Source organism: Excalfactoria chinensis, chromosome 1, assembly GCF_039878825.1.
Source record: "Excalfactoria chinensis isolate bCotChi1 chromosome 1, bCotChi1.hap2, whole genome shotgun sequence".
Classification (NCBI taxonomy): domain Eukaryota; kingdom Metazoa; phylum Chordata; class Aves; order Galliformes; family Phasianidae; genus Excalfactoria; species Excalfactoria chinensis.
In genome coordinates this window covers 158,166,597-158,194,485 of record NC_092825.1, presented here as the reverse complement: position 1 = coordinate 158,194,485, position 27,889 = coordinate 158,166,597, and the positions used below count along the sequence as shown (strand labels likewise).

The 27,889-nt window shown below is 39.9% G+C and overlaps 1 protein-coding gene across 5 annotated transcripts in view; it reads right to left on the bottom strand.

Annotated features, from left to right (window-relative positions):
- The window catches only part of FNDC3A (fibronectin type III domain containing 3A), a 108,886-nt gene that overhangs the window by 3,031 nt on the left and 77,966 nt on the right, over positions 1–27,889 (bottom strand). For all 5 annotated transcript variants that reach the window (XM_072359797.1, XM_072359805.1, XM_072359832.1 and 2 more), the window contains 16 exons: positions 26,505–26,643; positions 25,832–25,885; positions 25,115–25,239; positions 21,621–21,795; positions 20,882–20,968; positions 18,295–18,433; positions 17,131–17,199; positions 15,697–15,815; positions 14,024–14,129; positions 13,760–13,935; positions 12,610–12,723; positions 9,894–10,043; positions 9,526–9,809; positions 7,308–7,517; positions 5,900–6,066; positions 5,110–5,237 (listed from right to left, as the gene is read on the bottom strand). In XM_072359797.1, the coding sequence (XP_072215898.1) occupies positions 5,110–5,237; positions 5,900–6,066; positions 7,308–7,517; positions 9,526–9,809; positions 9,894–10,043; positions 12,610–12,723; positions 13,760–13,935; positions 14,024–14,129; positions 15,697–15,815; positions 17,131–17,199; positions 18,295–18,433; positions 20,882–20,968; positions 21,621–21,795; positions 25,115–25,239; positions 25,832–25,885; positions 26,505–26,643 (2,242 nt within the window). The remainder of the gene's footprint in view (positions 1–5,109; positions 5,238–5,899; positions 6,067–7,307; positions 7,518–9,525; positions 9,810–9,893; positions 10,044–12,609; positions 12,724–13,759; positions 13,936–14,023; positions 14,130–15,696; positions 15,816–17,130; positions 17,200–18,294; positions 18,434–20,881; positions 20,969–21,620; positions 21,796–25,114; positions 25,240–25,831; positions 25,886–26,504; positions 26,644–27,889) is intronic.

Genomic DNA, 27,889 nt, shown 5'->3' with positions numbered 1-27,889 from the left:
CACAGTGATAAGACAAGGGGTCATGGTTTTAAACTAAATGAAGGTAGATGAAGCATTAGAAAGAAATTATTCACTATGAGGGCAGTGAGGCCCTGGCACAGCTGCCCAGAGAAGCTGTGGGTGCCCCATTCCCAGAGGCACTCAAGGCCGGGTTAGATGGAGCCCTGGGCAGCCTGAGCTGATGGGTGGCACTGCCCATGGCAGGGGGTTGGAACTGGAAGGGATTAAGGTCCCTTCCAGCCAAGGCCATTCTGTGATTTGACGGTGAAGGTAATTGTGTTCTTATCCATGGAAACAAAAATATACAAAAAAAGGTCACAAACAGTTTAAATACAAGAAAGTCTCCAATTTCTTCCATGTAGCACAGAAAAAGAGCCACAGACTCTTTTAATGCACGATGAAGACATATTAAATAAACTCCGTTGAAATCTGCAATGTTAAGTGACCACTTGAAACACAAATACCAGACCACAGGATATAACCTTCCATTTCCTAATATCTAAAATTATATCACAAGATTTTAGGTAATTAACTACATCAAACTACTTCATTCATTAAATCTAATCCAATCCAACATACTTTGCTGTAGTTAAGATAACGTGTGTTTCAAATACTATAATTTAGCCCAATAGGCGTTATATTAGGAAAGCCTAAAGGCATCTGTTCTGTGATTCATCATTTCAGCAAACCCCAGTACACAGATGACTTTCATTAGGGTGTCCCCCACAGGTCTCAGTTAGTTCATAGAACCATAGAAAGGCCTGGGTTGAAAAGGACCACAATGATCATTGACTTTCAACCCCCTGCTATGTGCAGGGTCGCCAACCAGCAGACCAGGCTGCCCAGAGCCACATCCAGCCTGGCCTTGAATGCCTGCAGGGATGGGGCATCCACAGCCTCCTTGGGCAACCTGTTCCAGTGCGTCACCACCTTCTGAGTGAAAAACTTCCAGCTGGATGTTGGTTACCATGAGGAGACTCCCAGGATCAGCATGGAGTGCCTAATTCAGCTAAACCTATGAAAATGCTAGTTTTCCATTTTAATTAATTCGCAGCTATGAAAGGCCTTGTAAAAGTCAACAAAAACATAGAATCACAGAATCACCAAGGTTGGAAAAGACCTAAAAGATCATCCAGTCCAACCGTTCACCTATTACCAATAGCTCCCACTACTCTTCCCACTAATCTCCTGTGGGCAGTTTCTGTTGGTGTATAAATAGGAGCTACGCTAATATGTGCATAGCCCGGTAGAGTTTGATTTCTCTGCTCAGAATCTTTCACCTTTTTTCTTTCTAGTATCTGGATTTCTTTAATTGGTAGAAGGATACAGAAATATCACATCAGTTGTTTTGCCTACAGCTGTTTTATTGTTAGACAGTATTTTACAAGTGCAAACTTCCAACCATTCAATGAAGGAAGCAGGAAATCTGTTTTGATTTTGCTGTGTGAAGTTATTGTTGTGCCTGTGGCTACCCATGAACTCAGCGCTCTGACAGCCAGGCAGCTGAGCGTTACTGGAATCTATGGTCTGGAAACTCTTGGAAAAAGCTTTTCTTAATCTCAAAATTGTTTGTGTGCAGAGACAGGGCAGGTCATTGAAAGTGCAGCTTCTCAAAATTCCACTGATTTATATCGTATATTCGGTAGCGAGCAATGAGGCCACATAAACACACCCCACTGTGAGCAAAAGCCGGCCAGTATTGTGATGGAGAAAAAGAATAGGCTTTCTTAATTATATTAGCAGTAAAAGGAGGACTAAAGAAAATGTTTGAATGCTACTTGATGACGTTGGTCACCTCACAAACAGGGATGGAGGTCCAGCAGAGACATGTAATGCTGTCTTTGCCTCTCTCTAACATAAGTGATGAGCCCAGGACCTCCTGAGCTTTGCTTTGGAGAAATGCCATTTGGGGAATGACAAGCTCCTGGCTGATGTTGAACCTGAGTGACATTTGCGGCTGCAACTGAATGAAGTCTACCAATCTGATGGGATGGGACTGCTTACAAGGGTGGATAGTGTTAGAAAAAGGGGGAATGGTCTTAAACTGAGACAGGGGAGGTTTAGGTTAGATGTTAGGAAGAAGTTTTTCACACAGAGGGTGTGATTCATATTGAGGTCACCAATGTGCCCTGGTGGCAAAAAAGGTGGGGCCATATCCTGGAGTGCATTAAGAGCAGCAGAGCTAACTGGCTGATAGGAATTACTGTCTCACTATAACCAGCATTGGTGCAGTCCTACCTTGAGTACTGTGTGAAGTTCTGGGCTCCACATTAGAATGACATCAAGATATTAGAATGTGTCCAAAGGAAGGCAGTAAAGATGGTGGAAGGCCAAGGTGGCATGGCATGACTGCTTTGTTTTACTTAGAGAAGTGACCTCACCGCTGTCTAGAAGTTCCTTACAAGAGGGAGGTGCTGACCTCTTCTCTGTGGTGACTGGCGAGAGGACATGAGGGAAAGGCTCAAAGCTGTGTTAGGGAGAGTTCAGGTGGGATACTAAGAAAGAAGTTCTACACTGAGTGTAGTCTGGCAGTGGAACAGGCTTTGCAGGGAAGTGGTCCTGGCCCCAAGTCTGCAGGTGTCAAAGAAGCAACTGGGACAGTGCCTGTTGATATAAAGCTTAATTCTTAAGCTGCCCTTCGTGGAGTCAGGATTTGGTACTCTATAGTCCTGATGGGTGACTGCCAGCTCAGGATAATCAATGACTCTGTTTTACTCCTGCTGCAGTTATGCCAGCTGACACAGGTTACTATTCTCAGCTTCTTGTCCCCCGTGCTTTGCCACAAGCTACCTTCCCCTGGCAGGAGGTTGGAACTAGATAATCTTCAAGATCCCCTCTAACCCAATCTGTTTTGTAATTCTATGCTTCCTACCTAGACTGTTTGCTGCGGTACTTATATGATTATTACATAACCCTTTTAAGAATCTGACTGATGTATACGCCTCAAACAATAGATTATTAACTCATTTTGTCTGAAACACGTGGAGCAATGACATGAGGAACTCAGCTGGGAAATTTCTGCAGGGACGTGGTAGTAAACAGTAGAGAGTTTATGCCTCTCCATGAAGCAGTTTGTTTTCTGTCAATGTCAAAGAAAATTCTTGCCATCACATCATTTAAGTACCTTAAAGGCTGTTTCCACTGTTTTTACTTCTTGACTGCTCCAGTATTAATTGCTGAAAACCAGTCCACTCATTTTATTGCAATTTACTGCGCTAATCTCTTCCAGAAGGGTGAAAGGAACCATATACCTTCAAGTGTAACCTTTACTTTCTTGTCTAGTCTATATGGCAATGCACATTGCTTATTAAATCCATCTCTAGAAGCAAGTACACAGATTATGCCCTACTTACATACCTAATATTGCATTTACAATTTTAAAGTTACCATTAATTCGACCTTCAAAGGTCCCTTCCGACTCTAAAGACTATATGACACAACTGATGCCCCATCCCTGGACTTTCAAAAGAGGCTGGATCAGACCCTGGGCAACCTGATGTAGCTGTGGTGACCCTGTTGATTGGAGGGGAGCTGGACTACATGACCTTTAAAATTCCCTTCCAACCCTAAAGTTTCCATGATTCTATAAAGAGTGTTTACATGGCAAGATAATAAATACCTTGGATTACAGTTCAGAATGTACCCAAAAAAAACCCCCACAAATGGACACAACAAACATAGCACTGCATTGGAATCACAAGCAGCTAGGCTGGAAAAGACCTTCAAAATCATCAAGTCTGACCATCAACCTGAGACCCACCACTGAACTGTGTCCCTTAGTGTCACATTTCCACACCTCTTAAACAGCTCCAGGGCTGAGAACTGCACCAGTTCCCTGGGCAGCCAGTACCAATGCCTGACTACCCTTTCTGTGAATAAATTCTGCCTGATATTCTATCTAAAACTCCTCTGGTGCAATTTGAGACCATTTCCTCATGTCTTATCACCTGTCACCTGAGAAAAGAGACTGACACCTCCTCTCTGCAATCTGCTTTCAGGTAACTGTAGAGAGCAGTGAGGTCTTCCATTTGCCTCCTCTTCTCCAGAAGTTATATGAAAATATTAAATCTCTATAATCTCCCGAAGCAACATGTAATAACACATACAACACATAACACATACACATAACACATACAACACATAAAATAAAATCATAATATATATGTACACATATATACCAGAATTAATTGTGTTTCCTTTCTGGAAGGAAACCTGCTTGCTTAATAGTGTGAGAGTTAAGAAACCTAATTCCGTATCAATTATCAGGCACACCCTGGAAGTTACAGCATGCCCTACTACAGAAAAGATCCAATGGTAAGAATTCTATGATTCATTCTATGGTTCTATGAAAATATACCTCATTCTAAAAACAAAGAGAGACTACTGAGGAATGCACAGTCCCCATATTCCTTCCTATACGAGTACAGAGAAAAGAAGTATCTTGTTTTATCCATTCAGGCATTTATGTAGCACCATTCTCAAGAGTATCTGGATTAACGGAGCGCAAAAATATGGCTCTGGGCAGCCAGGTCTGGTGGTTGGTGATCCTGCACACAGCAGGGGGATTGAAACTACATGATCATTGTGGTCCTTTCCAACCCAGGCCATTCTATGATCCTGTGATTTTAAGAAACCAATTACTGGGATGTGTAAAGACCAAGTTTTCCTACACCTGAATGTTTATACTGCTTAAATAGGGGTTCACAGTTCTCTATAAAAAGGCATGACTTCATGACTTACAACATCAGACCTTTCCAAATATTGCTGACTGCCTTCGAACAGCTTAGTGCAAAGATAACATTTTTGGTGTGTCTCAATTCTGTACCATTTTTCTGTTCTCTTTTTGCCATTTCTTCCCATTAGCAGACAATTGTCACCACTTGAGGTGTCAAGCTGTGTTTAGTAAACATCAGTATAAAAGCAGAGAGGCTGCAGCATATTACCATATTACTTGTATCACTTTTGTCTGTCATAAGCTTTAGGAGACGCTGCCTTCTACTATTTAGTAACAAAAGGGTAGCATGGTGACTAGCACAATAATTTCTAATCTAAACTACTTAATCAAAAGCAAGAATTGAAGAAACATACAGTAACTCAAATACATGGTACCTGTTTGAATTCAGAGTCTTTTCCCACCATGACCTGAAGGCAGTAAATAACTGGATCACCCTTCATGGGCTGCAGAACCTCCCACGTGATTTCACAGGTGTGATCGTTTATTCTCTCTATCCTCGGTGCTGAAGGAAACAAACCACACAGCAACAGCTTAGCTCTGCTTTCTGTCACTTCACATTACATTCACATGATTTGTAAAGATCTGTACTTCATGTGTGATTTTTGACTTACAGAAAGAAGAGATTCACATTAAAATGTATTCTTCCAACAAACACTTCCTGGAACAGACTAGCAATACTTTGGTCTCTTGCTAGCTTAGGTATCCCTCTGACAGAATACACTAAAACTTGGTGACTGTTAATGCTTATCTTATTCAAGAAAATTAGGTGTTATGCCTAAAGCTATTCAAATATTGTAAGTATTAGAATCTGGTAATTGTTCTAATATATGTACCAGAAAGAATTTTCACATCAAATTACTTTTAACAGCCTGGCCACTCTCTCCTGGTAAGGAAGGATTTTAAGTACAAGCATTCTTGTGTCAAAGAATGCATAAAACCTCTTGGTTTTGGAGCAAATGTTTTAGGCTTTAGGCAATTGCTTTTAAATAGCATTACTTTACTATCCCTACCTGCACTCTGAAAACTGCTTAGCACTCTATATACTCCAAAAGTAACATAATACTACCACCACCAACTTGCCATCTCTTTCAGCACTTCCCATGCTCCCCACAGCACTCAGCCCCTCAAACAAACAAACAAACAAACAAGTGGCAGCATCTTTACCTTTCAAGGCAGCTGGAACAGATTTGGGAGTAGTGAAAACATACTCTTGAGAAAGGGGACCTTCACCAGCTTCGTTACATGCCTGAATACAAAATTTGTATGATGTCGACTCACTGAGTCTTTGTACTTTGTATGTATGACATGGTCCTCTGTATAAGGATACAAACCTGAAAATGGAAAGGGTGGCTTAGAGCAAATGGAGAGCCAGAGTACTGTCTTGTAATTTATTCCAATAATTTCCCACAATCTAATGAGAAACCAGAAATACTTAACTATTAAACAATGAAGCCATTTTCAAGGGTGGGCTTTTGTTTCTCGTGACTGTGAAACAAAAAAATCACTTCCAAACACAGAATACCACAGACTTCCTCTTGGCAAAAATGATCCTAGGCATTTTCAGACACCCTTCTGAACTTGAAATAGGAAAGGACAGCAGTTCTCTCCCTCCCAACAAACAATGTGTGCTTTCCTTTTTTGAAAAGTCACTTCCCATTTGAAAATTAGGCAGACCAGATTTTAGCTACTTGCATCTCTGCAGCTCTCCCTTACTACACTTTAGAAAGGATCATGGATCCAACAGCTCTTGTACATCTCTGTTAGACGTAGGTGAATGATGATGCTCAAATGTGACTGGAGGCCTGGATTTCATTTGTGTGCCTACCATGTACCATTTTGATAGCTCCTGTAGACTGGCCACTTCCCTTCATGTTGTAATTCTGACAAAGACTGATCTCAGCAGCTCTATTCTATTTTCAATTTTGGCATCCCCAGAACACAGCAGAGGTTGATTTTCTTCTGGGGTTCTTGTCTGCTTTCCTTTCTTTCTCTCTTTCTCTCTCTTTTCTTTTAACATAGACTATACCTGTACAAGATCTTGTCTTAGTTGACTCAGTTGAGAGTCTCATCCCTCTTCCTTTTTACAGCACAGCAGTTTCACCTAGCAGATCTCTTTTGTGACATAAAGCTACTCAGGGGCTCAGACATGGTACACAGCGCAGCAGGACTATCTGTATCACTGCTTAGGCAGAGGTATTTGCTGTACCATCTCAAGCTACGTTCAGACTTCATGCTGATGAGAAAAGACATCTCTGAAAATAATTATTTGTACTATATGATCCTCCTATTTTCTAATAGAAATAACTGCACATAAAGACAGCAGAGAATGAAGAATCTACCCCTTTCAACATTATTAAACTCTTACTATTGAACTGTAAATAAAAAAGCTATGTAGCTTTTCATCTTGTGCTTTGCAGCACTAAACACTACAGAGCTTCTGCCTTGCCGGATGAGAAGACATCCTGCTGCCCTTGCAAATTAAGCAAAGCAAAAGGGATTCTGCCCTTTGATAACATCTCCAAGCACCAGACCACAGTGAAACAGAGCCGATCAAGGCAATGCCAGAACTAACCTTCCATTCTTATCCTCCATTTGAAGGTGGTACTGAATGGAGTCAGTTAACGCTTTTGCAGTTCCCTCTCCCCACTTCAGCTTGAGGGTCTGAGAACTGTATGCAACACACTCCAGGCGAGGTGGATCCGGGGGGAGAGGCTTTGTTTTCAGTTTTATGGTGTGGCTGAAAGGTCCTGCTCCGAGGCTGTTAAGAGCTTGAATTCGTATTCTAGTATTTGAAAAGAAAGAATAAATTAACTTGAAATTAGATTTTAAAAACTAACTGGTTATATCCACCGGTCGCAATCAAGAGAGAATAATGGCACCGTAGGGGCAGGTGTTTTCTGTGGTGAAGAATTTTCTCAATATTGTGCTTGTATAAACTCTCATGAAGATGCAGGAGCGTCACTCTCCTTGCCATGTTTTAAGGGAGCTGAGCTGATTCAGTATTAAATACATTCGAGTATTCGCATCATAAGCTTTAGGGCACAGATACAAAAGCTACTCAAGAACGGTTCATCTTTCCGATCCTGCAAGGCCTTGTAGCAATTTTTTTGATGGCCAAGAACTATAGAATTTGTATTTCTCCCCCTGGAGAGATGAGAGGATGAAAAAAAATCCCCAAACAAACACCCCCAAAATATATGAATCCATAGCTTTGGCTATTTCATCAGCTGACTTTGAGAATGACTACAGGAAAGTTTTCAGCACTTTCCTGAACAGAGCTGGTTCATGTGAAAATAAAGGGATGGTGTCCAGCTCCTTCTCTTACAAAATGCTGTTTTCACTGCTAATGTATCACCAGGTCCCTGCAGACATCTCGGGTCTGCTTGGAATGGGAGAGGGGTCAATGAGAAGCTGAAGATCACGTGGCAGAGGGCTTTGTAGAACTTGACATAAAGGGGTGATTTTTATTTTCCATGGAACTCACCAGAACACAGTGCTGGCCAAGCAATTTATTTCCAAAAAGGAAAAACAGAAAACAGAAAGAAAAAAACCCAACCCAAACCCTGATGCCAATCTGCTGATCGCACAGGTAGCCATAGATAGCAATGTTTGTCTAATCTCGTTTTTCAAAGACTAAGGTTCACATGTCTGAAACAGTATCTAGGTAACTGGAAAAAAGTAATCATGGTCATTCCATTCTAAAACAACCAACCGCACAATTTCAAAACATTGGAACGGAAAAGTGTGTGCAAGTTTATGAATAGGTACCTCTCCTTCACTACAGTAATATTTAACATTATGTTAATCTATTATAGCACAGAACTAAGGACTACACGCAGTTTTTTATTTGGACAGAGATGATAGTCCTAGATGTATTCTATTAAAAGCACTCCAGTGGGTAGAAGTGCAGAAGCATCTCTACAATAGAAGCTTCTCAGTTTTCCATTCATTGATATGGAGAGCAACAGCCCTTTGTTTGACAGCATTATTACTAAATAATCACAAGGCAAGCAAACACATTTTAGTCTTGCATACAACATTAAAAAGAAAGAAAGCCAAATCTTGAAAGTTACATCCCTAGAACTATACTGACACCAGTGCAAGCTTAAATTCTGACTTCAGTGAGACTGATATTCTGCTTTAGATTTTAACACAGAAGAGGTGTGTTTGTAACAAGAACGTAGAGTGCATTTAGGCAGAATTATGGATCTCTGCATCTCTATTTTTCAGTAACTCTTATGTCAAACATAAGGGACAATTTTGGTAACTGAAATTCTTCAATTAAATTTTACATTGACTGATAGAATTCCAAACCAATGTTCTTAATGCTGACTGCCACCCAGATGCATGGTATTTCTGCAGAAATGACATTGCAAGATGTGATGAGCTGTTATTAGATCAGACAATCCAGTTGAAGACTGGATATGGTCCTTCCTTGAATGCACTTTAGCTTGACAAACAGATTAGAAGCTGTCTCTCTATAAAGCAAGCTGTCCAAAAATGGTTATGAATCTGAACCTGTAACCTGAATTCGATTAAACTGATGCATTAAGAGATGCATCAAATCTACCACAATAAACAAATTAAAATAAATTGTTCTAGAAACAAAATAAAACCAACATAGCTCATCTATTTATGAAGATCATAATTACAGAGCTTCCTTTTGCTCCAGGGTTATCTACTAATACCTCTCTGAGAGTAAAGGTAGAGAATAAAAAAATAAATGGAAACAAAGAATCTGCTGCTGTGGAATATACGTTAAAACTTCTGAGTAGCTTTGCATAGCATACCTGTACGTTGTATCTGGCTGTAAGCCATCTATAAAATAGCTCAGAACCTTCCCAACAGTTATTGGCTGCTTATCTCCAAAGTCTATGCTGTAGCCAATGATCTCAGACCCATGGTCACAAGGTTTTTCCCAACTTATAGCAAGGCATGTGGAAGGATAATAGTGTGGACTTTCCACTTCATCTTCACTTAGTCCCCGAAGACAAGTCACAACTGCAGGCACAGAGGCTGGAGTCATACATGCCACTACTTCACTGAAAGGGCCTGCACCCGCAACGTTCACTGCCTGCAAATGCAAAGCAGACCACGTTTTTATGGCAGAGACAACTCCTGTTTCCAGATTCCACAAGCAAAAGTTTTACATTTTTACCTGAACCCTGCAATAGTACACAGTGGCAGGCAAAAGTCCTTTCATTTCACAGTTGAGGCCAGGCCCACAATAAGAGATCTGCATGCATCCTTCCATACCACCCCATTCCAGTCGGTATTCCGTGACATCAGCTCCATTACTCACTGGAACCTTTAAAATGGATACAAGTAGTTAGAAGTTAAAGTCACTGGCTGAAAATGAATAAATAAATAATCAGACTCCAAACTTACTACATCTCTTAGTTTTCTTTTGTTTGTTTCTATAAATCAACAAGATCGTAAGCAACAATGAGGCAGAGAGCTCTAAGCTTTATAGGAATGTTAACCTTCCCCTTTCTTTGCTGACTTTTAATTTAATACAATACAAATATATGTGACTGCATTACTGGCCTTGGGTCATCTATGCTTTAAAAACACTATTGATTATCGCAGACCACTTTGTACAGAGTACTTGTGATTTAGGTGCTTAAATACTGAGATGACCTAGCCTGTACAACTTAGCTTAGGAACCAGAAAAGTCAATGGCGAGAGAGGGTCTTTCTGAGAGGGTTACGGAAGGTACAAAAGTTTTTGCTGACTGGGTCTATAGTGCAAGGAGAACAATATGCAGACGCACGCTGCTGCTTGTGTCTTTGTCTTGCAGAACAAAGTACTCCTCCTCTGATGCACATCATGCCTCTCCTGAATGGAAACCGGGCTATAACAGAGTGGGAAGCTGAAAATCGTGCCATCTTTTTTCAAGACAGTGTTGCAAAGCAGCTAGGATAGACAGCTTTACACCACATCAGACCTGGACTGAAATGCCTCCTCCAGCAGCCTATTTTTCCTCACCGCCTGCCGCAAACTCAGCCTCACTATTTTTGGGGAGTTTTAATACTACCCCAGGAATAGCCTTCTGAAATGCAGTTCAAATCAGTCTCAACTAAGATACGATGTTACAGAAAGGTATCAGTAGCCAATAAATTAATTAAGGAAAAAAAAAAGGCCCAAAACACCTTACCACAAATAAATAAAAACATCTTAGATGATCAAGAGAATTGAAGGAGAATGATGCTGCTGGTTTGGACTACATGTTCCAAGAAAGCAATCATATCAAGCCAATTGTTCCAAGACATGTCTTCTGCTTTCCCTTTCTTTTGAAAGAGGAATATTCCCCCCTTTCAGCATTATGCATGTGAAGATAAGTCACTGAATATAAACAGAATTGCAAAGGATGACATCTGATGTGATTTATAGACCCCTTTTCAAGTATTTGATATGCTGAAGTGTTCAGCTGCCAGAGGATTTCAGCAAGCAGGATCTGATACAAACCTCATTAAGTTCAACTAAGGCAAAGGTAAATTCAAAGTCCTGGACCAAGGACAGAACTGTACTGAGGTTGAGGAGCAAGCTTACTAAAAAAGAACCTGAAGTCCTGGTATGCAAGCTGAATGTGAGTCAGCAGTGTGTGCCGGATGAAGGCTAACTACATACTAGTTGAATTAGCAGAAGAGTAGCAAGAAAGCTAAGACTATGACTCCCTTCTGCTTGGCACCCGTGGGGACAACATCTCCAGTACTCTGTCCAGTCATGGGCTCCCCAGTACAGGACAAACACTGACATACTGGAAAAAGCCTGGTAGAGAGCCACCAAAAGGGAGGGCACTCAAATGATTATTTGATACTAAGAGGAGCTGGCTAAGGGGGAAGTGTTGCCTTAAACTACCGACTGGGAAGGTACAAAGAAGACACTGCCAAATTCTTCTTGGAGATGCTTAACACCGGGACAACAGGTAAATGTCACACCTTGTAGTAAAGGACATTTTGACCGGGCATAAAGGAAAAACCTGAGGAACCCGATCTAGTCCAGTCCTCCATTAATTACTCTGTGATTCTATAAAGCAGACATCTCAGATTGGTGAAACTATTTCTACCTGAGAGATTCTTAAGAGTTTTCTTTAGATTTCTTCATCTCGTAGGGGATTAAGGAGGGCTCCTGTGACATACCCAGTAGGATGCATGAGCAATGCACTCCATGTACAACAAGTTTAATCATCTTCTGTACAGTTCTGTAACCCACACGACAGACTCCACCTCAAGTCATTGAAAAGCTCTTTTTAAACAGCGTTCTCAGAGAGAGTCCTCCTTTTTAACAGCCTCAGTTTTTTTACCCATTGCATTTTTTAAATCAGACAGCTAAATACAATGGGTAGGAAGTCTGAGAGGCTTTTGCTATGTTACTACTGATGCAATTATCTAAAATTAAATCAACTTATGAAAGCAACAAATGTACAATAGTCCATGGACGTATCTGCTCTGAGGAAACATAATTACATTAAAGAAAAAGAATTAATAAGAGCCCGCATCACTCAAATCTAGTGCAGTAGTTGTGGCAAAACTTAAATAAAGGAAGAAAGTAAGACCTCAGGTATCTGCAGGTTTTTAACTTACAACTGTCATATCAACCTGATCTAGTAAAGGTGTATGTTTGGTGGCCCTGCTGGGCAGGGGGGTTGGAACTACATTATCCTTGAGGTCCCTTCCAACCCGGGTCATTCTATGATTCTATGATTCTATGATATCGTGGTATGATGGATTACTTTTAAGGTTTTACCTATTGACTGCATACTCCAGTCAGTACATTTAAAGATGGGATTAAAACACAGTCTAAAGCTTTTAAAGTTGAACTTAAAAATACAGAAGACACTGATATTAAGCCACGTAACACTACATTCTTACCTCCCAGGACACCTGGGCACATGCGGCAGATCTGCACGTCACTTGGGGGGGCTTGCACTGATCTGGAGGTCCAGGTGCTGTAGTAATTTCACATTTTTCCGAATAAGGTCCGAACTATTAAAGAGGGAATTGATGTAACTAACTGATAAAAAGAAAACGACCGCTTTCTAAACAGTTTGCTACAGCAGAACTGTGCAAAAGCAGCCTGAAAGTTTGTACTGTTCACTAGTAAGATAAATCTTTGTGGATTGTGGGGCGAGGATTTATTTCGGTATCTGACTATTCTCCAAAACAGCTGTAAGACTTGTCTCTACAGCAAACAAATTTAGCGCTTCCAACTCTCAGGCAGAAGTATTTGAAAGCACTTTCCTCTCTTTTGAAGTTACGTGTTTGCTGCACCATAACAGAACACAATTTGTAACTGCCTATTTGTATTGAACTAAAAGGACAAAAAAAGGATTCCAAAAATGCTCCGTCTATAAACTGCTCTTTTGAGGGACTTCAAGTTTATGTCAGCGCGTTTCAGCTTTAAGCTGCAGACCTTTCCACAGACAGCGTCAACTGGTGATGATAGCTTTTATGAAGCAAACGCTGTCAAACAAATGCAAGCTGCCCTGCCTCTGTCTTTAAATAAGGACTTTGGATACATAAGCAAATAATGCTTGTACTACAGCAACAATTGATTACAACACATTTAATAACAAAAATGAAATAAACTACATCTGATAAAACATGAGTCAGAAGTTCAACTGAATATTAAAAAACCCATAATGCGCTTATTATCCCGTTCTAGAGCAGCAACATACACACTAATAAAGGACAACCATGGATATACAAAACAGTTTACTACCTTACTTCACATAACTATATTCAAGTTGCAACAATGCCTTGATGAAGGACATAGCATTTCCTAACCTTTTCCCAATGCTACGATTCAGGTGTAAGACATAATTTAGCTGTTTTCCTTTCCTTTAAAAATCCCTTTGTTCTTAACTGATGTTTAACTGTTCCCACACAGCAATAAGCTCTGTGTACCAAATTAAGAAATCCTCATTCTGAAGCCACTTTGAAAATGATTCCTACAAAAGAGAAGCTGCTTAATAGCAATTGTACTCTCCTCAATTAATTTCATTTCAGATTGCCTCCTTACCCCAGCCTTGTTAGCTGCTCGCAGTCTGAAGTTGTACATCCTCCCTGGAAGAAGGCTGCCTACTGTGCATTCAACATCAGAACCTTGGTAAACCTCTCTGTGTTCATCAGTTTCTGTCTGAAACATTTCCAGACCATAACAGGTAATGGGTGAGCCGCCATCTACCTGAGGTGGTCCTGAAAATAAGAAAGGAAAACTTACTTAATTTTAACACACAACATAATTTTGATCCCTTACCCTCAGTAGCAGTAGTAATAGAATTACCCCAGCGCAGCTGAATTTCTCTTGCTCTTGGTCTACCCTGTAGCCGTGGAGGCTGGCATGGACCAGGTACCACTGCTGGTGTCTGCACTAGTAAAGAATCAGATGCCTAGAAAGAAGAGAGATTAATGAAGGCACCTCCAGCAAAACAAACACTACCAATTACGTTACAAATAAAAGCACATACTCAAGTCAGAAATAGGTTCTTCTGTTTCTTGAACCGTATCCTCAAATACATGAAGATGCTTAAGTGACCTAGTATGTATGTATTGTAATACTTACATAAGACCTGCTACAGTGATTGCACAATATGCAAAGTTAACTTTTGCCTTTGAGTTACTGCCATACAAGGGGGTAAAATAATAATAATGAAAAAGTATCGTTACAAAGCTAGAACAGAATCCTGAACCATGATCCTCTTTTCCATTACACTGCAGTTTAACAGTTTCTAAAACCTCACTCCAAGACCTGCATATTTCTTTCTGTGCAACAGCCTCTTAGAAAGCCAAGTGGGCAGAAACGTCAAACAGAAGTGATTAAGAAATTGAGATTTCAACTTTTTCGTTACTTAGTAATACTCACTGTGTAAGTATTTGAAGTGTGCCAAACAGTACATAGCAACATGCAACAGATGGCACTGTCTATTATGGATGCAGAACGGAATGAGTCAGCTGTGGTGTGGGGTGATTAGCTTCAGTGCGATACAGAACAAATATGCCTATTTCTGGACTGAAGGTGATAAGCCTTTTAGTTTACAACAGAGGTGCAACTTGCAGTCTTATTTCACAGCTGCTCTTTATGTATGTTCCAGTAGGAGTGCATTAGAAAAATCTACTGCTTTTCAGTTTCTTTGCAATGTATTATTTCACTGAGCAACAGATGCTAGATAAAGAGTAGAATGTTTCTCAGGAAGCTTATAGCCACGACAAGCCACAGAAGAGCTTTCATTACATCTTTGTTTGCTATTTTTCCATTGATTTCCAGCACTTCCAAAAAGTACTGCAACTTTCTGAAAGCTACCTCAGTCTGGGACGCTCTTGGGTATTTACTCTAAAATACATTTACTCTAAGAAGGAAGGAGGTTGGCAGATTGAAAATCTCCACGGACATAAGCACCTTGTGGGTGGGTGACTGGAAAATACACCTCCTTCCACCTTTCCCTGTACAAAAAGCATGCTGAGCTATGGCAAGAGCAAAAGCACCACAGCTGCATCAGCACTGAAGGAATCTCAATTTACTCTTAAAACAAGCTGGCTGTGGGCAGGACTGTCTTTGCAGACTTCTACAGGGATGAATTTCCTATAGCCTACCTCAGCAGCATAGACTACTACACTGATCGCATGGAAAGCATTGAATTTAATCTGAAGTGGGTTAGGACTTGGGAAAAGTCATTTTCATTTTACTAACATGTTGCAAAGGGAAAGAGAGAGTATTTTTTCTGTAAACAAGTATGATCACTTAAAGCAAAATACACCATCAGAAGAGAATACTTGTATGTATTTCTTAAAGAAGTGGGCAGAAACTTGAAACACTGCACTGATACTGGGATTTCTCTGAGGTTCTGATTGCAATTTTGTTAGGCACTTCTGTATGATAATTCCTCTGACAATACTTATTAACTGTTGGATCACATTTTCTTAAAGATTCGTATTAAAAAACACATTAGCTAACATTACCATGCTCTGTCCTCCTTCCCCAATGCAATACACACGTAAGCGATAGGAACAGCCAGGATTCAGTCGATCACACAAATGCTCCCTTGCGGCTCCGCTGTATATTGTGTCCCACTTGTTTCCTGAAAGGTAAAGAATACGTGTGCAATGAACCAAGGTGTAATTTACCACGCTTTGGTATCCTAGACTCACCAAACGAATGTTTGCTTTGTGGGTTTATGAAAAAAATAATATTAAAGGCTTGCTTTGCATGTCCTGGAAAAAGATCTATAAGGTTTCAGTTTCCTAAACAAACTTGTGCAGATCCGCAAAGCAAAACATCTTTATTTGGTATCTATGTTAAGTAAGAGAGCATTTACTTTAAAATAAATAAATAATTATTACTGGCTCAGCAACCACATTTAAACATCATAACCCAATAAACAGGAAAAATAGAAAGGCAGATTTACCATCACAATTAGGGGACAGAGCGCTATCTTAACCTGCCAGCAATAGAGAGGTATGAACTTTCATTATCAGTACAACTGTGTTGCTGAATACAGGTAAGGCTACTTAAAAGGTTTAGATTTTCAAGTAACTCAGTTGGGTACTTTTATCCCCAACGAAGAAATATGCATGACAGAAGATAAAAGCAAATGGTAGAAAAACTACTCTGAAAGAGTGGTCAGGTGCTGGAACGGGCTGCCCAGGGAGGTGGTGGAGTCACCATCCCTGGAGGTGTTCAAGAAACATTTAGATGTTGTACTGAGGGAAATGGTAAGTGGGAAATATTGCTGATAGGTGGGGGGCTGGGCTGGATGACCTCGGAAGTCTTTTCCAGCTTTGGTGATTCCATGATTCTATGAAAGAAAATTACAATAAGGGTAGTGAAGCACTGGCACAGGATGCCCAGAGAGGAGGTGGGTATCCACCCAAGGTCAGGCTGGATGGGGCTCTAAGCACCTGATGAAGCTGTGTTTTGCTGTTGATTGATTGTGGGAAAGCTGGTCCAGATGGCCTTTAAGGGTCTCTTTAAACTCAAATTCTGCAATTCTGATTCTAAACAACTTTTTTCAGCTACATCGCTGTTCCCATTTAGCAGCAGTGAATGGAACACTGGTGATTCATTCCTCAATCATGCATCCAGCAAAGCTAAGTGGCCTTTTCTTGCCCTTTAAACATCTGAAATGCATCATTTGATTTCCAAAACAGAACACACTTATGTGATAGGTTAAACAGAGCAGCATTTTTGACACACTTTTACTGAATCTTCTTTCTAATCCAGAGAAAGAAAGCTTCCTGTGTACAAGTATCAGCATCCTCGTTTTTAACATTACAGTCTCTTGCAGTAACATTTGCTATCATGTTACATATTTTACCCTTTGCCCAATTTACAACTAAAGGTGTGCATATAAAAAAGATCACAGCTGAATGCCAACACATACTCCTAGTTCTTACCATTAGAGCCTTCAGAGATTTCCACAACGTATGTATTTATTGCTGCTCCTCCACTGTCTTTTGGCGGGTCTATGAAAAAAGCAATATTCCAACTAAGCAGGTTAAATCAAATTGGTTTGTAGTTTTGGGGGAAAATTTTAAAAAGGAAAAATCGTCACCCAACAGGAAATGAGTGCTTTTTTAACCCACTTGGCCATGACATCCCGCATCCTAGTTCAGACAGCTGCATATCACTCACCTTCACTATCTGAAGCTGCCAAATCATAACCCCACTATCATCTACAGATGATGTGTGACAAGTGAATTAGGCACCTGGGAGATGCCACAGCAAACATGTCATTTAATGGTAGTGCTCTGGAAGGCTGAACAGAAGTCAGGAGTTCTGTACTGAACACTTCATCTCTTGAGCTTTTAATAAAGCCATCAAAATCAAGTTCGCTATCCTCCTTAGGACAATATCCAAGGAAAACACAGGAATTATCCTTGGCATAATCCTACTCCTCTATCTCAGAGCTGACTTAGGGAACAGTAAAATTAAAATACTGTGGGAAAGCAACATTTTTGACAAATATAGAGACAGCTTAATGCTTTAATACAGGAGGGCACTGCTGCTGTAACATTACATACGAAGATGATCAGGGGACTGGAGCACCTCCCCTATGAAGACAGGCTGAAGGAGCTGGGCTTGTTCAGCCTGGAGAAAAGAAGGCTGCGGGGTGACCTCATTGCAGTCTTTCAGTACCTGAAGGGAACCTACACCCAGGAGGGGAGTAAACTCTTTGAAAGGACTGATAATAGCAGGACAAGGGGAAATGGATTTAAGTTGAAAGAGGTTAGATTTAGGTTGGATGTTACAGGGAAGTTCTTTACTAGGAGAGTGGTGAGGTCCTGGAACAGGCTGCCCAGGGGGGTTGTGGATGCCCTGTCCCTGGAGGTGTTCAAGGCCAGGTTGGATGGGGCCCTGGGCAACCTGATCCAGTAAACATGGAAGTTTGGTGGCCCTGCCAGGTAGGGGGGTTGGAACTTCATGATCCTTGAGGTCCCTTCCAACCTGGGTCATTCTGTGATTCTGTGATGTTACTGCAGTGAAACCTGGCCTTCTATGTATGAACGTTCATAAAATACAGAGGACAATTTATAAACAGAGCTGGACAACATTCTTACCCCAGATTATTTTAAAACTCTGTGCGTGGATTTTCCCCTTCACTGAGGGTTTTGAAGGTGCTCCAGGTTTGTCTGGGCAAGTAGTATAGTCTACTGTCTCACTTGGACTGCTTTTCCCTTCTGAATTATAGGCAATGACCTGTAAGTATACAAAAATTATTATAACCACAGAACAAATATACCAGCATGCTCTTCGGTGTTAATGGTAAGAACAAATTAACTTGTACGTATGTGCAGGCAGCTAGATAATATGCCATCAGCAGGAATGAATCTATTATGTACCTTCGTTTCATGTTTTTTTATTAGTCCTGCAGTTAGTCAACCACTGTGCTGAAATTAAAAATACCTGTGAACTGCTAGGAAGAAAAAGAATCCTTAAAAAAATAGTAACAAAAAAATACAACTAACGGTGAAGTTGGAACAAACACTAGCAGAGCAAGGGATGTGATTATGTCACTTTATCCAGCATCATTTAGGCCAAACCTGAACACTGTTCCCGTTTTGGTACTCCCAGTTTAAGGGACATGGAATAATTGGAGAGTGCAGAAGAGAGCCAGCATTCTATGACTCTGCAATGTTTACAGAACTGGAGAATATGATATGGGAGGAAAGCCTGAGGAGACTGAGTTTACTCTGCCCAGTAAGTTTCAGTGAGGGGGATCTAATCACTGCTTTCCAAAACACAAGAAGCAGTTAAACAGAATATGAAAACATTCTTTTGGCAAGGATATGAGATGACAGGACAGAAGACCATGGGCACAAATGCATCAGGTAAAATTCTGGCTGGATATAAAACAAGAAATTAATCACCATGAGAGTGGACTGCCCAGCAAAGACGAAAAATCTCACTTGCTGGAAATACTGAAGTCTCAGTTCAACAGGGCTAGAAAAGGGTTAGAAAGCTGGACTGAAAGCCCTGATTTCTAGACAAATTGTTGCCAGATCATCACCGAAGGTCTCTTCCAATCTAGACTTGTCTGTGATTCTAAGAAAACAAACTGCTGCTATTCTTTACTTCCTAGTTGTGCAGTTAATTTATCACGTATTCCAATTTGTTCCTAGCAAAAATCTAAGCTATCTATCTATCTATCTATCTATCTATCTATCTATCTATCTATCTATCTATCTATCTATCTATCTTTTATATTTATTTAAGAATTAAATAGGATCCAAATGATAGGAGTGATGTCAGCACAGCTTGCAAAGAGGAAATGTGAGCTAACCTGCTTCTCAGACATTCTCCTGATAGAGTTTACAAGATTAACAATCATCTGTTTGTTTTTCTGCCATACAAATGAAGTTAAAAAGACAGTTGGTATTTACGTATCATAATAAGGTTTCCAGTGGTTACAAAGTTTCTTTCAAAAGCCTTAAGGAATATTACCACTAATTAAGTCTTTCTCCAGTATAATAAAAATTAAAGACCTGATTAGCACAGAATTTGTTTCTCCTTTATGCCCTATGAAAGTGAACAGACTTCTGCTAACAGTTCTGCTATGAAAACTGTAGTATAAATGTTGGTTCTTTATTTTAATGATAAACTTGGATGCTGAAGTTAACTATGTACTTACTAATAGTGCATACGATTAACATACAGTGTTACTTTCAAAGGAAAACTACAACCAAGTCCTTCCAAAGTACTTAGCTATTTTTCAGTTTAAATACATGTATATAACCTGAGCAGTGGCACAATCCTAAAAATATACTGTAAAGTTTAAATCGCATAAGCATTAATTTATGGGTAAGTACCATAAGATTAATGCCTATCATAACATTCTTCACTTCTGGAAAAGAAATAATATTTGGAAATGCAAAATACTTGCTGTAAATTCAGAAGGAGTACTTAAGGGTATTAGACTCAAAGCAAACACAGCAAGTGCTGGACTGCTCCCTCTCATATTGCTAAGAGATGCTGTTCTGAAGCAGCTCCCGCTTCTTGCTTATGAAACAGTCATTTAGGTGTGTGCAAGAAAACAACTACAGACACGTTTTCCCCTAACAGACTGGAGACCATTCTGATTCTGCTTCATGCTGTGGGACACACATCAACGTTGCTCCAAAAGCCATGATTCTGTTCCAGCGTGCCTTGATCCTGAGCTAGCAAGTTAAAACCTTCAGAACATAAGAACAGACTCAGCACCGCAGTAATGTGTGATTTACTCACTTGGGTTCAAGAACTGCACAGCACTTATGATACATTTAAAAAATAAAAAATCAAAGTTGCTCCTTACCCTAGGAGTTTGAGATGTTTACTGTCTACCAAAGAACTAAGTAATAGTACCTATGTAATAGAGAAGCCAAAAAACAAACAAAAACCTCAACAAACAAGGAGTCATGAGCAAGAATGACACATTTCAAGATGCCTGCAACGGTGCTGTGCCCTTTAGAGGTTCATGAACTTCTACAGAGATGATCAATAAAGCAATGAAATGACAGTATTAGGAAAAAGACTGGTTTCCCTTCAAATTTGGTTTCCCTCAAGTCAATGAGTCAAACCTCAAGTTCCAAAAGAGCCCCAGTCAACCAATGGAAGCCACCCAGTCAACCAATGGAAGCCACCTAAACCCACGTATGTAAAAAATCTTACCCTAAACTTGTATTTTGTACTACGCCTCAAATTCTTCACTGTGTAGGTAAGATCGTCGCCATCGTATTTTGGCTTGAAACCATATCCCTGCAGAACCAAAGGGGATTATGTGAAGCATTATATCTGTCTGCCACATTCTGTAACATCGTTCATATAAATAAAGTACTGTATCTTAGAGTGTAATTGTTTTATGTTTCTCTGACAAAGTAATTAAGTGTAACTTCATTGTGTAAACACAAGATATTTTATTTCTACCATGTGTACGTGCTGTACATGGAAGCCAAGTATAAAAACAAGGGTGGGGTGAGGGAGGAAATAAATTAATAGTTCTCCAATTTTGAAGAGGAGAAAAGAAAAATAAAAGTGCAGATTGTCAAGAGAAATTAAACCTAACATTTTCCAGGGGTAAAACAAAGGTGCTTATGCTGAAATAAGGGACTGCACTTCATCATGCAATTACTTTGACCCATTTGTACAGAGCTGAACTTTCACAAGCAAAATCACAAAGTTAAAAGTAGTCTGCGGGATTAGGATTTAATACTAATGACAATTGCTGTTGCAATGGAAAGGAGAAAGCTAAGTGATGTAGTCACTGCAAGGGCAACTCATTAGTTTTGTTTCAGAAAACACAGTTCCTTGCAGAATATTCTAGCAAAAATAATCAGTTGCATTTAAATACAACGAGGTATCAAACACTATCATCTCTTTCTTAAATTGAGAGTAAATGTTTTAAACTTACTGAGTTCTCATCCTCCATCTCTAGTATGTATGAAATTCCTTCATCTGACGGTGTTCCTGAGGGTTTTGTCCACTGTAGGGATAACCAAGTAACTCCAGCATTAATCAGCAAAGGACTTGCTGGTGTAGTTGGGGCAGTGCCTGAGGTATGATACAGGACTTCTTCACTAAAACCACTGTGTATAATAAAACAGATAGTAAGTAAAACTAATCGGACACAAGAACTGATAACTAGAAAAATATCATTCTTACTAAATACAGCCATGACAATTTTTTGGATATGTGCACAGCTGGAAATTGGTACACGCAGATGATTTGACTTGCCCAAGAAATCTATTGGTTATAAACATTTTGAACAAGGTTAATGTACTCATAATTGAAAGATTCCTGCATGCGACATAATTACAACATATTGCTAACCAAAATGTTTTGCTTTTACATATCATCATCTCTCTAAAGCAGTAGAGCTCTATGCAAGACATTGTACTAAAGCCTATTCAAAATAAAAACATGAAAACATAAAAATGAATATGGGAAGGCCCCAAAGCACTCTTTCCTTCCCAGGCAGCAACCCATGCAAATTATTATGTGCTTCAAGTCTAATCTGAAGCATTAGTCTCTACAGTGAATCAGAAAATAACAGAGTATTGTTATTCAGTGTTAAGTTTCTTTAAGAGCCGGCAATATGAAAGCAGACTGTACCCAGACAGTCTCTGAACACAACTTTCAACCTTATCTGATGACTCTTAGGTATGCATGGAGTGAAAATACAAGACGTTACAGAAAGAAAGCTAGGGTGAAACGGCGGCATGCAGCAGTCAGTACTTGGGTGCATCACACAAACAGATGACAAAAAAAGTTGTTCTCAGCTGGAGTTCATTCAGAAATTTGCTGCTTCTACATCACATCTGAAGAAACACTTGTAGGCTTGAGAGCTTGTCTAAATTTATTTGTAAACTGTATGAAACGAATGTCAAATATGTAACTTCAGTCTACACACATGGTGGCTACGCACCACTGAAGTGAGCATTAAGAAGCCCTGAAAACTGAACTCATTGTGTGGCTCGAATAACAGAAGCAGTTAAAGGCCTCACGTGTCCAAATCTAACATTCCTAGAAACCACCTTAAAAAGCCTTATCTTTGAAACACTCCAACATCCATTGGAATCAACTAAAAGAGTTCCAGTAATTCCCACATGTGAAAGGCTCTTAAACATTTCACGTAGAGCACAATAATATTATATTCTTTTGAATAATTTTCATTTTTCCAGGTTTGTTTGTGGTCAGAACTAAGTTTAAAAATATGAGTAACTTGAAGACAGAATATCCATTCTTGTTGGCAAAATCATTTAGCCAAAATTCAGACTTCAGGTAGTTAAGGTTTTCAGCATGCTTCATAAGGAATAAAACAGTACTCTACATCAGTAAACATCATTTCAAGAGACTTCTTAATTCAGTAATACCATTAAGACAATATAGTGCATCTTTACAAGGCTATGAAATACAGGTTAAGAAATCTATTTGGCATGATTAGTTTAGAAAGGGTACTTAACTGATCTCTGTCCTCCAACACAGAAGGACAGCAGTTCTCCTTCTGCTTACACCGCAGTAGTGCTCATTTAATGTGTGTGGGTATTCATAGAGGGTACCCTTATGATCAGAAGGAACCAGGAAACAGGAAGAGGACGTGAGCACCAGACCCTGCTTAACTGTCACCTCACTCCCCACCTACTCTTTTGAAAAGCTTCAGTTAAATCTCATCAAGACAAGTCCAGGAGAAACTCAGAGCGCAGTTCATTCCAGAAACATCTCCCACAGGGCAGTAACACAAGAAAGACTCTGTTGGAGCACACTGAAAGTCAATCTAGCCCATTATACAGTCCTCTTCCAGTAGCCCAAAGCAGGAGCCTAAGGGAAGATGTAAGAACAGATGCTGTATGCAACACATTCCCTGGGTACTCTCTGAAGTCTCCCAATACACGCATCTGAGACATCCTGAGGCAGCTGTAACTTTCACGTATTCAGCCTGCAGAAGATTTCTTCTATCCAGCATGAATTACACCCTTGGATCTGGCTCCCTAGTTTTAAACTGTGCTTTGATGCTGTCCAAGCAGGCACTGCTCCCTCCAACACTCCCTTGTGCCAACTGAAGGACACACAACACACAATCTACGTTAGAAAAACACCACTCTGTTCAGCTGTAGCATAATGCTAAAAATACTTCAAAGTCTGATTTAAAAAAAAAAAGGCAATTGTACACTCACAGCTAGAGAAGCCTTGATTTTATACCTGATAGGATCTAAAGGTCCAAGTGCTGGGATATGGTGTAGACACAGGCAGCCTTCCCTAGGAATAATGAGCACTAGTACTGACAGCATTAGCCAGCCTTATCACTTCAGCAGAGGACTAAAAAAGCACTACTAAGAGCTAACGCATCCAGCAGTATAAGCCTAACTTGACAACATACTACTTTTACTTTGTATTTTTGAGTTCTTGCTTATATTCCCTACTGTAGTCAAATGTCATTCATTCACAAATTAAAAACAAAGTTTGGTGTTCTACAACTTGGGCAAAATAGAAATAAAAACTAATAACCACATATCCTAAGCATGTATAACAAGCTCTGGAAACTCAGAAGAATTCAGCAGTATGGTGAATACTGTGCCCATTTCCCACAGTAACTGTGACTAACTGACTTAGGTAAAAGGACATATACAGGCAATGGGATAGGGCAAAGCACAGCATCCTACAGACAGACTTACAAGATGCAGCATGGGTTCTGATGGCCTTATGCCTGAGCACCAGAGGGAACGGTAAAAGGTACCCTCTGCTCACACAGCTTCAGCACGAACTGCAGCACTAAAGCCATTCAATTCCAGCCCTCTGGCAGGGTAGCTCATCTTTTACCACCACCATTTCAGTAGAAGCGCATATTACATCAGACCCAACAGTCACAGTTTCATTGAATCCTAGCACAGCCTGAGCTGATTCAGTGCGATAGCAGCCGGGCTGTATGTGCCACGCTTGTGCTACCATTTGGTGTACAAAGGTAGTGTATGAAGGCTATAGAAGGCAGTTTGAGGAATTAGGGCAAGTGGCAGAAGCAGCTGGAAAATCTGCAGGTGACAGCTGCTTATAAAGGGGGCCGAGATCTGTAGCACTTACATGCCAAGTATGTACATATGTCGTAGCAGTAAAAACACAGCTGTAATAACGCTTAAACAAAACAGATTATGCCAATAATCACCAAAAAGCTGAAGTTAGAAAGGATTTCTGGAGGTCATCTTGTACAACCTCTCTTGCTCAAGCAAGTGATTCACAATACACATGTAATCTGCAAACTGAATAATCCAATCACATACAGTAAATTAACTACGTAAATCCTAGTTGGACAGAAGACTTATTTCTTTAAATGCAATCACATGTTTTTCCGAAGCAAGCATACATATGCATGCAAATGCATTCCATATTTATGTATACAACAGTAATATTTACCTCATCCCCATGTCATTTTTGGCTGCTAGCCTAAAGGTGTACCCCATTGCTGGTGATAATTTAGTAATCCTATACTGCTTCTGTTGGCCATAATAACACTGGCAAAACTCTCCATTTCCTTTTCCCTAAAAAGGAATAAATTAATCACGTTATTCACCCTATTAAATATGTGTCCATAAATTAAAGCAACACACACATGTGAAGTAAACTCATTTCTTGTAGTGTAACATGACTAAAAAACCCCTCATACGGTGAGACTTTTATATAAACTTTGCATATGTATGAAATCAGAGGCTTTTCAAATTCTGTTCCATTTCCCAGGTCCAAGGAGCTGGAAGGAGAAAGCAGTACAATACTGCTCAGCAATCTCTCTCTTGGGTAAGCTGCTGCATAGGAGCTGCAGATGTTTGAGGGGACAGAGCTGACCCAGCCCTTTTATGACAATGGAAGACTGTTACAGTAAAGTGATCATTTATTTTCTAATCTCGAGAGAAGTACTGGCTAAAAAGCTACCATTAATAGCGGTAGAATCATGTAACTAAGAAATATCTGATGTTTTATATATCCTAAGAAGAAAATTGGGCTGTAACCATATTTCACGCTTGCTGCAGGACTTATTTCCCATGTGCCTGCATAAGCCATAATTATGACACAACCTGATGCGCAGTGACAGACAGCTACTTTTGAAAACCACAGAAAGAAAAAGAAATTGCTTACTTCATCCCATTCTAGAAGGTAACTGTGGATTTTAGAACCATTATCACAAGATGCCTGCAACAAGAAAAAACAGAAAGTGGAGCTGTAATTGGATACAAGATCACTTTAGGAAAGATGCACGTATGTTCATGCCATGACAAGTGGGGGGCAAATGATGTTTTGTTTAGGTCTGTTTCACTTGCCAAGATGCTCCTTCTTTTGTTTCCATCCAGAACATATTTTGGGCTTTGGTTTTTCTCTTTTCATTGACTTTGTTAAGGCATTCTGGCAGCGGTGTAAAATACACAGAACTTTTCTAAGCAGCTACACTGCAGATCCATTCAAATCTCAGTCTTTCTAAGCCACTCCATTTGATTTGCACAAATGAGTCTATGCTTAGTAACAGAGGAAGAAATTGGTTCTTCAGTAGAGGAGGGGACCAGAACACAAACCAGTGTCTCTTGTTCAAGCTCATTAACTTTAATTAAGAAGGCTCCTGGTTTTTCTGGGATTTTTCTTCTTTTTAATGAAGCCCACATTTAATCTGATACACATCCTTAAGACACAGAACAGTGGTTGAAAATACTACGATTGGCAAAAAAATTCTGTTTCAATGAACTGGCATTTTATTCACAAATCTGAAACTCATAAAGAGTTTTAAGGGCCTATTTTAAGTGTCTTAAGTAGTTCTTACCTTCCACTGCAAAGTAAGAGAATTTTTGGTCCGATTAGTTATCCTGGGCAGATTTGGAGCATCAGGTTCACAATTCATTGTGGTAAAACTCTCTGCTTCTGAAGGACTCCCCTTTACACAACTGCATTCCACTTGGACTCTAAATGTGAAAGAATCAGAAATGTTTTACTTCAAAATCTGTGTATAAAATTCCAAAGAAAACTGAGTATTCAGAATTAAGCTACTGCCTTCCATCTCATTATATATTACTGTTATATATATATATAACACAACCGTTGTAAACATCTTGGTCAAGTAATGTAAAAGAAGACTCCTTTACTTTGGATCTTTGCAATCATATTTGAAATACACTCGCTATTTGCAGCACTTGGGTAGGGAAATGATGGCAACATCTTGCAGCCTTGTTATCTCTTGTAGATGTTTGAACTGATAATGCAGATAATTATTCTGCAGGTGCTTTTGTCAGATAGGCACAATGAAGCCGTTACTGTACTTTCAGAGTATCCATTGCATTTAGTAAAGCTTACTGAGTTGTTTCACCTTGTCCTTTCCTTTAGGAAGGCTATGAACAAGCTCTTCTTGTATTTCAGAAGAATGAGTTGTTGCCTCTGTCTCAAAGAGGAGTGGTTTGCTTTGCTTTTCTCATAGCTTTTCTCCAAAGTGAATCTTTTATTCCCGTGTCACCTGCTTATGAACAGCAAGTCATGGGAAATCTGACACTGTAGAACACACGAGCATGGAGACCAAACCATCTAACAGTGACTAATGTTGCACACAAAGTTATTTGTCTTTACAAACAGATGCAGATACAAAATGTTTCGATTATCTTCACAGTTCAGTCTTTCTCATCTTCCTTTTTGGCAATGTTCAGACTGGCAGAATTCTAATTACTAGTTCAGGAAGAACTCAGATGGCTAAGTCATCTACTCACATGAATCCTCTACAATGACCAGAAACAAATAAAATGGAATCTGGAATCTGAACACAGCCTGGTAGAAAAAGACTTTCACAGGGAAAAGATGTCCTGGACTATCACCTCTAAGCTCCTCGCATTTTCAACTTAAATGAAGTTGGATAAAGTACTTAAACATTAATAAAAACATTGACAAAATCACAGAGAAATTCTTGCATATGAAAGAGCTGCTAGTCAATTTACCACTCATCCTGCTCCTCAACACAGTGGCACACCATAAATGAGAAGGGTAGGATGACTAGACAGCGTTGTTTGGCTTTCAGTTTGGTAATGGACAAAACCCTAGAAAAGGCACTAGAAGGTGCAGTCCATCATACTGAGGACCCAGAACTTAGCACTCCCCTTTGAGCAAATGGGTATCATGAGAGTACTACATAACCAAAATCCTTCTCCTCTCCAGTGCATGTGGAAA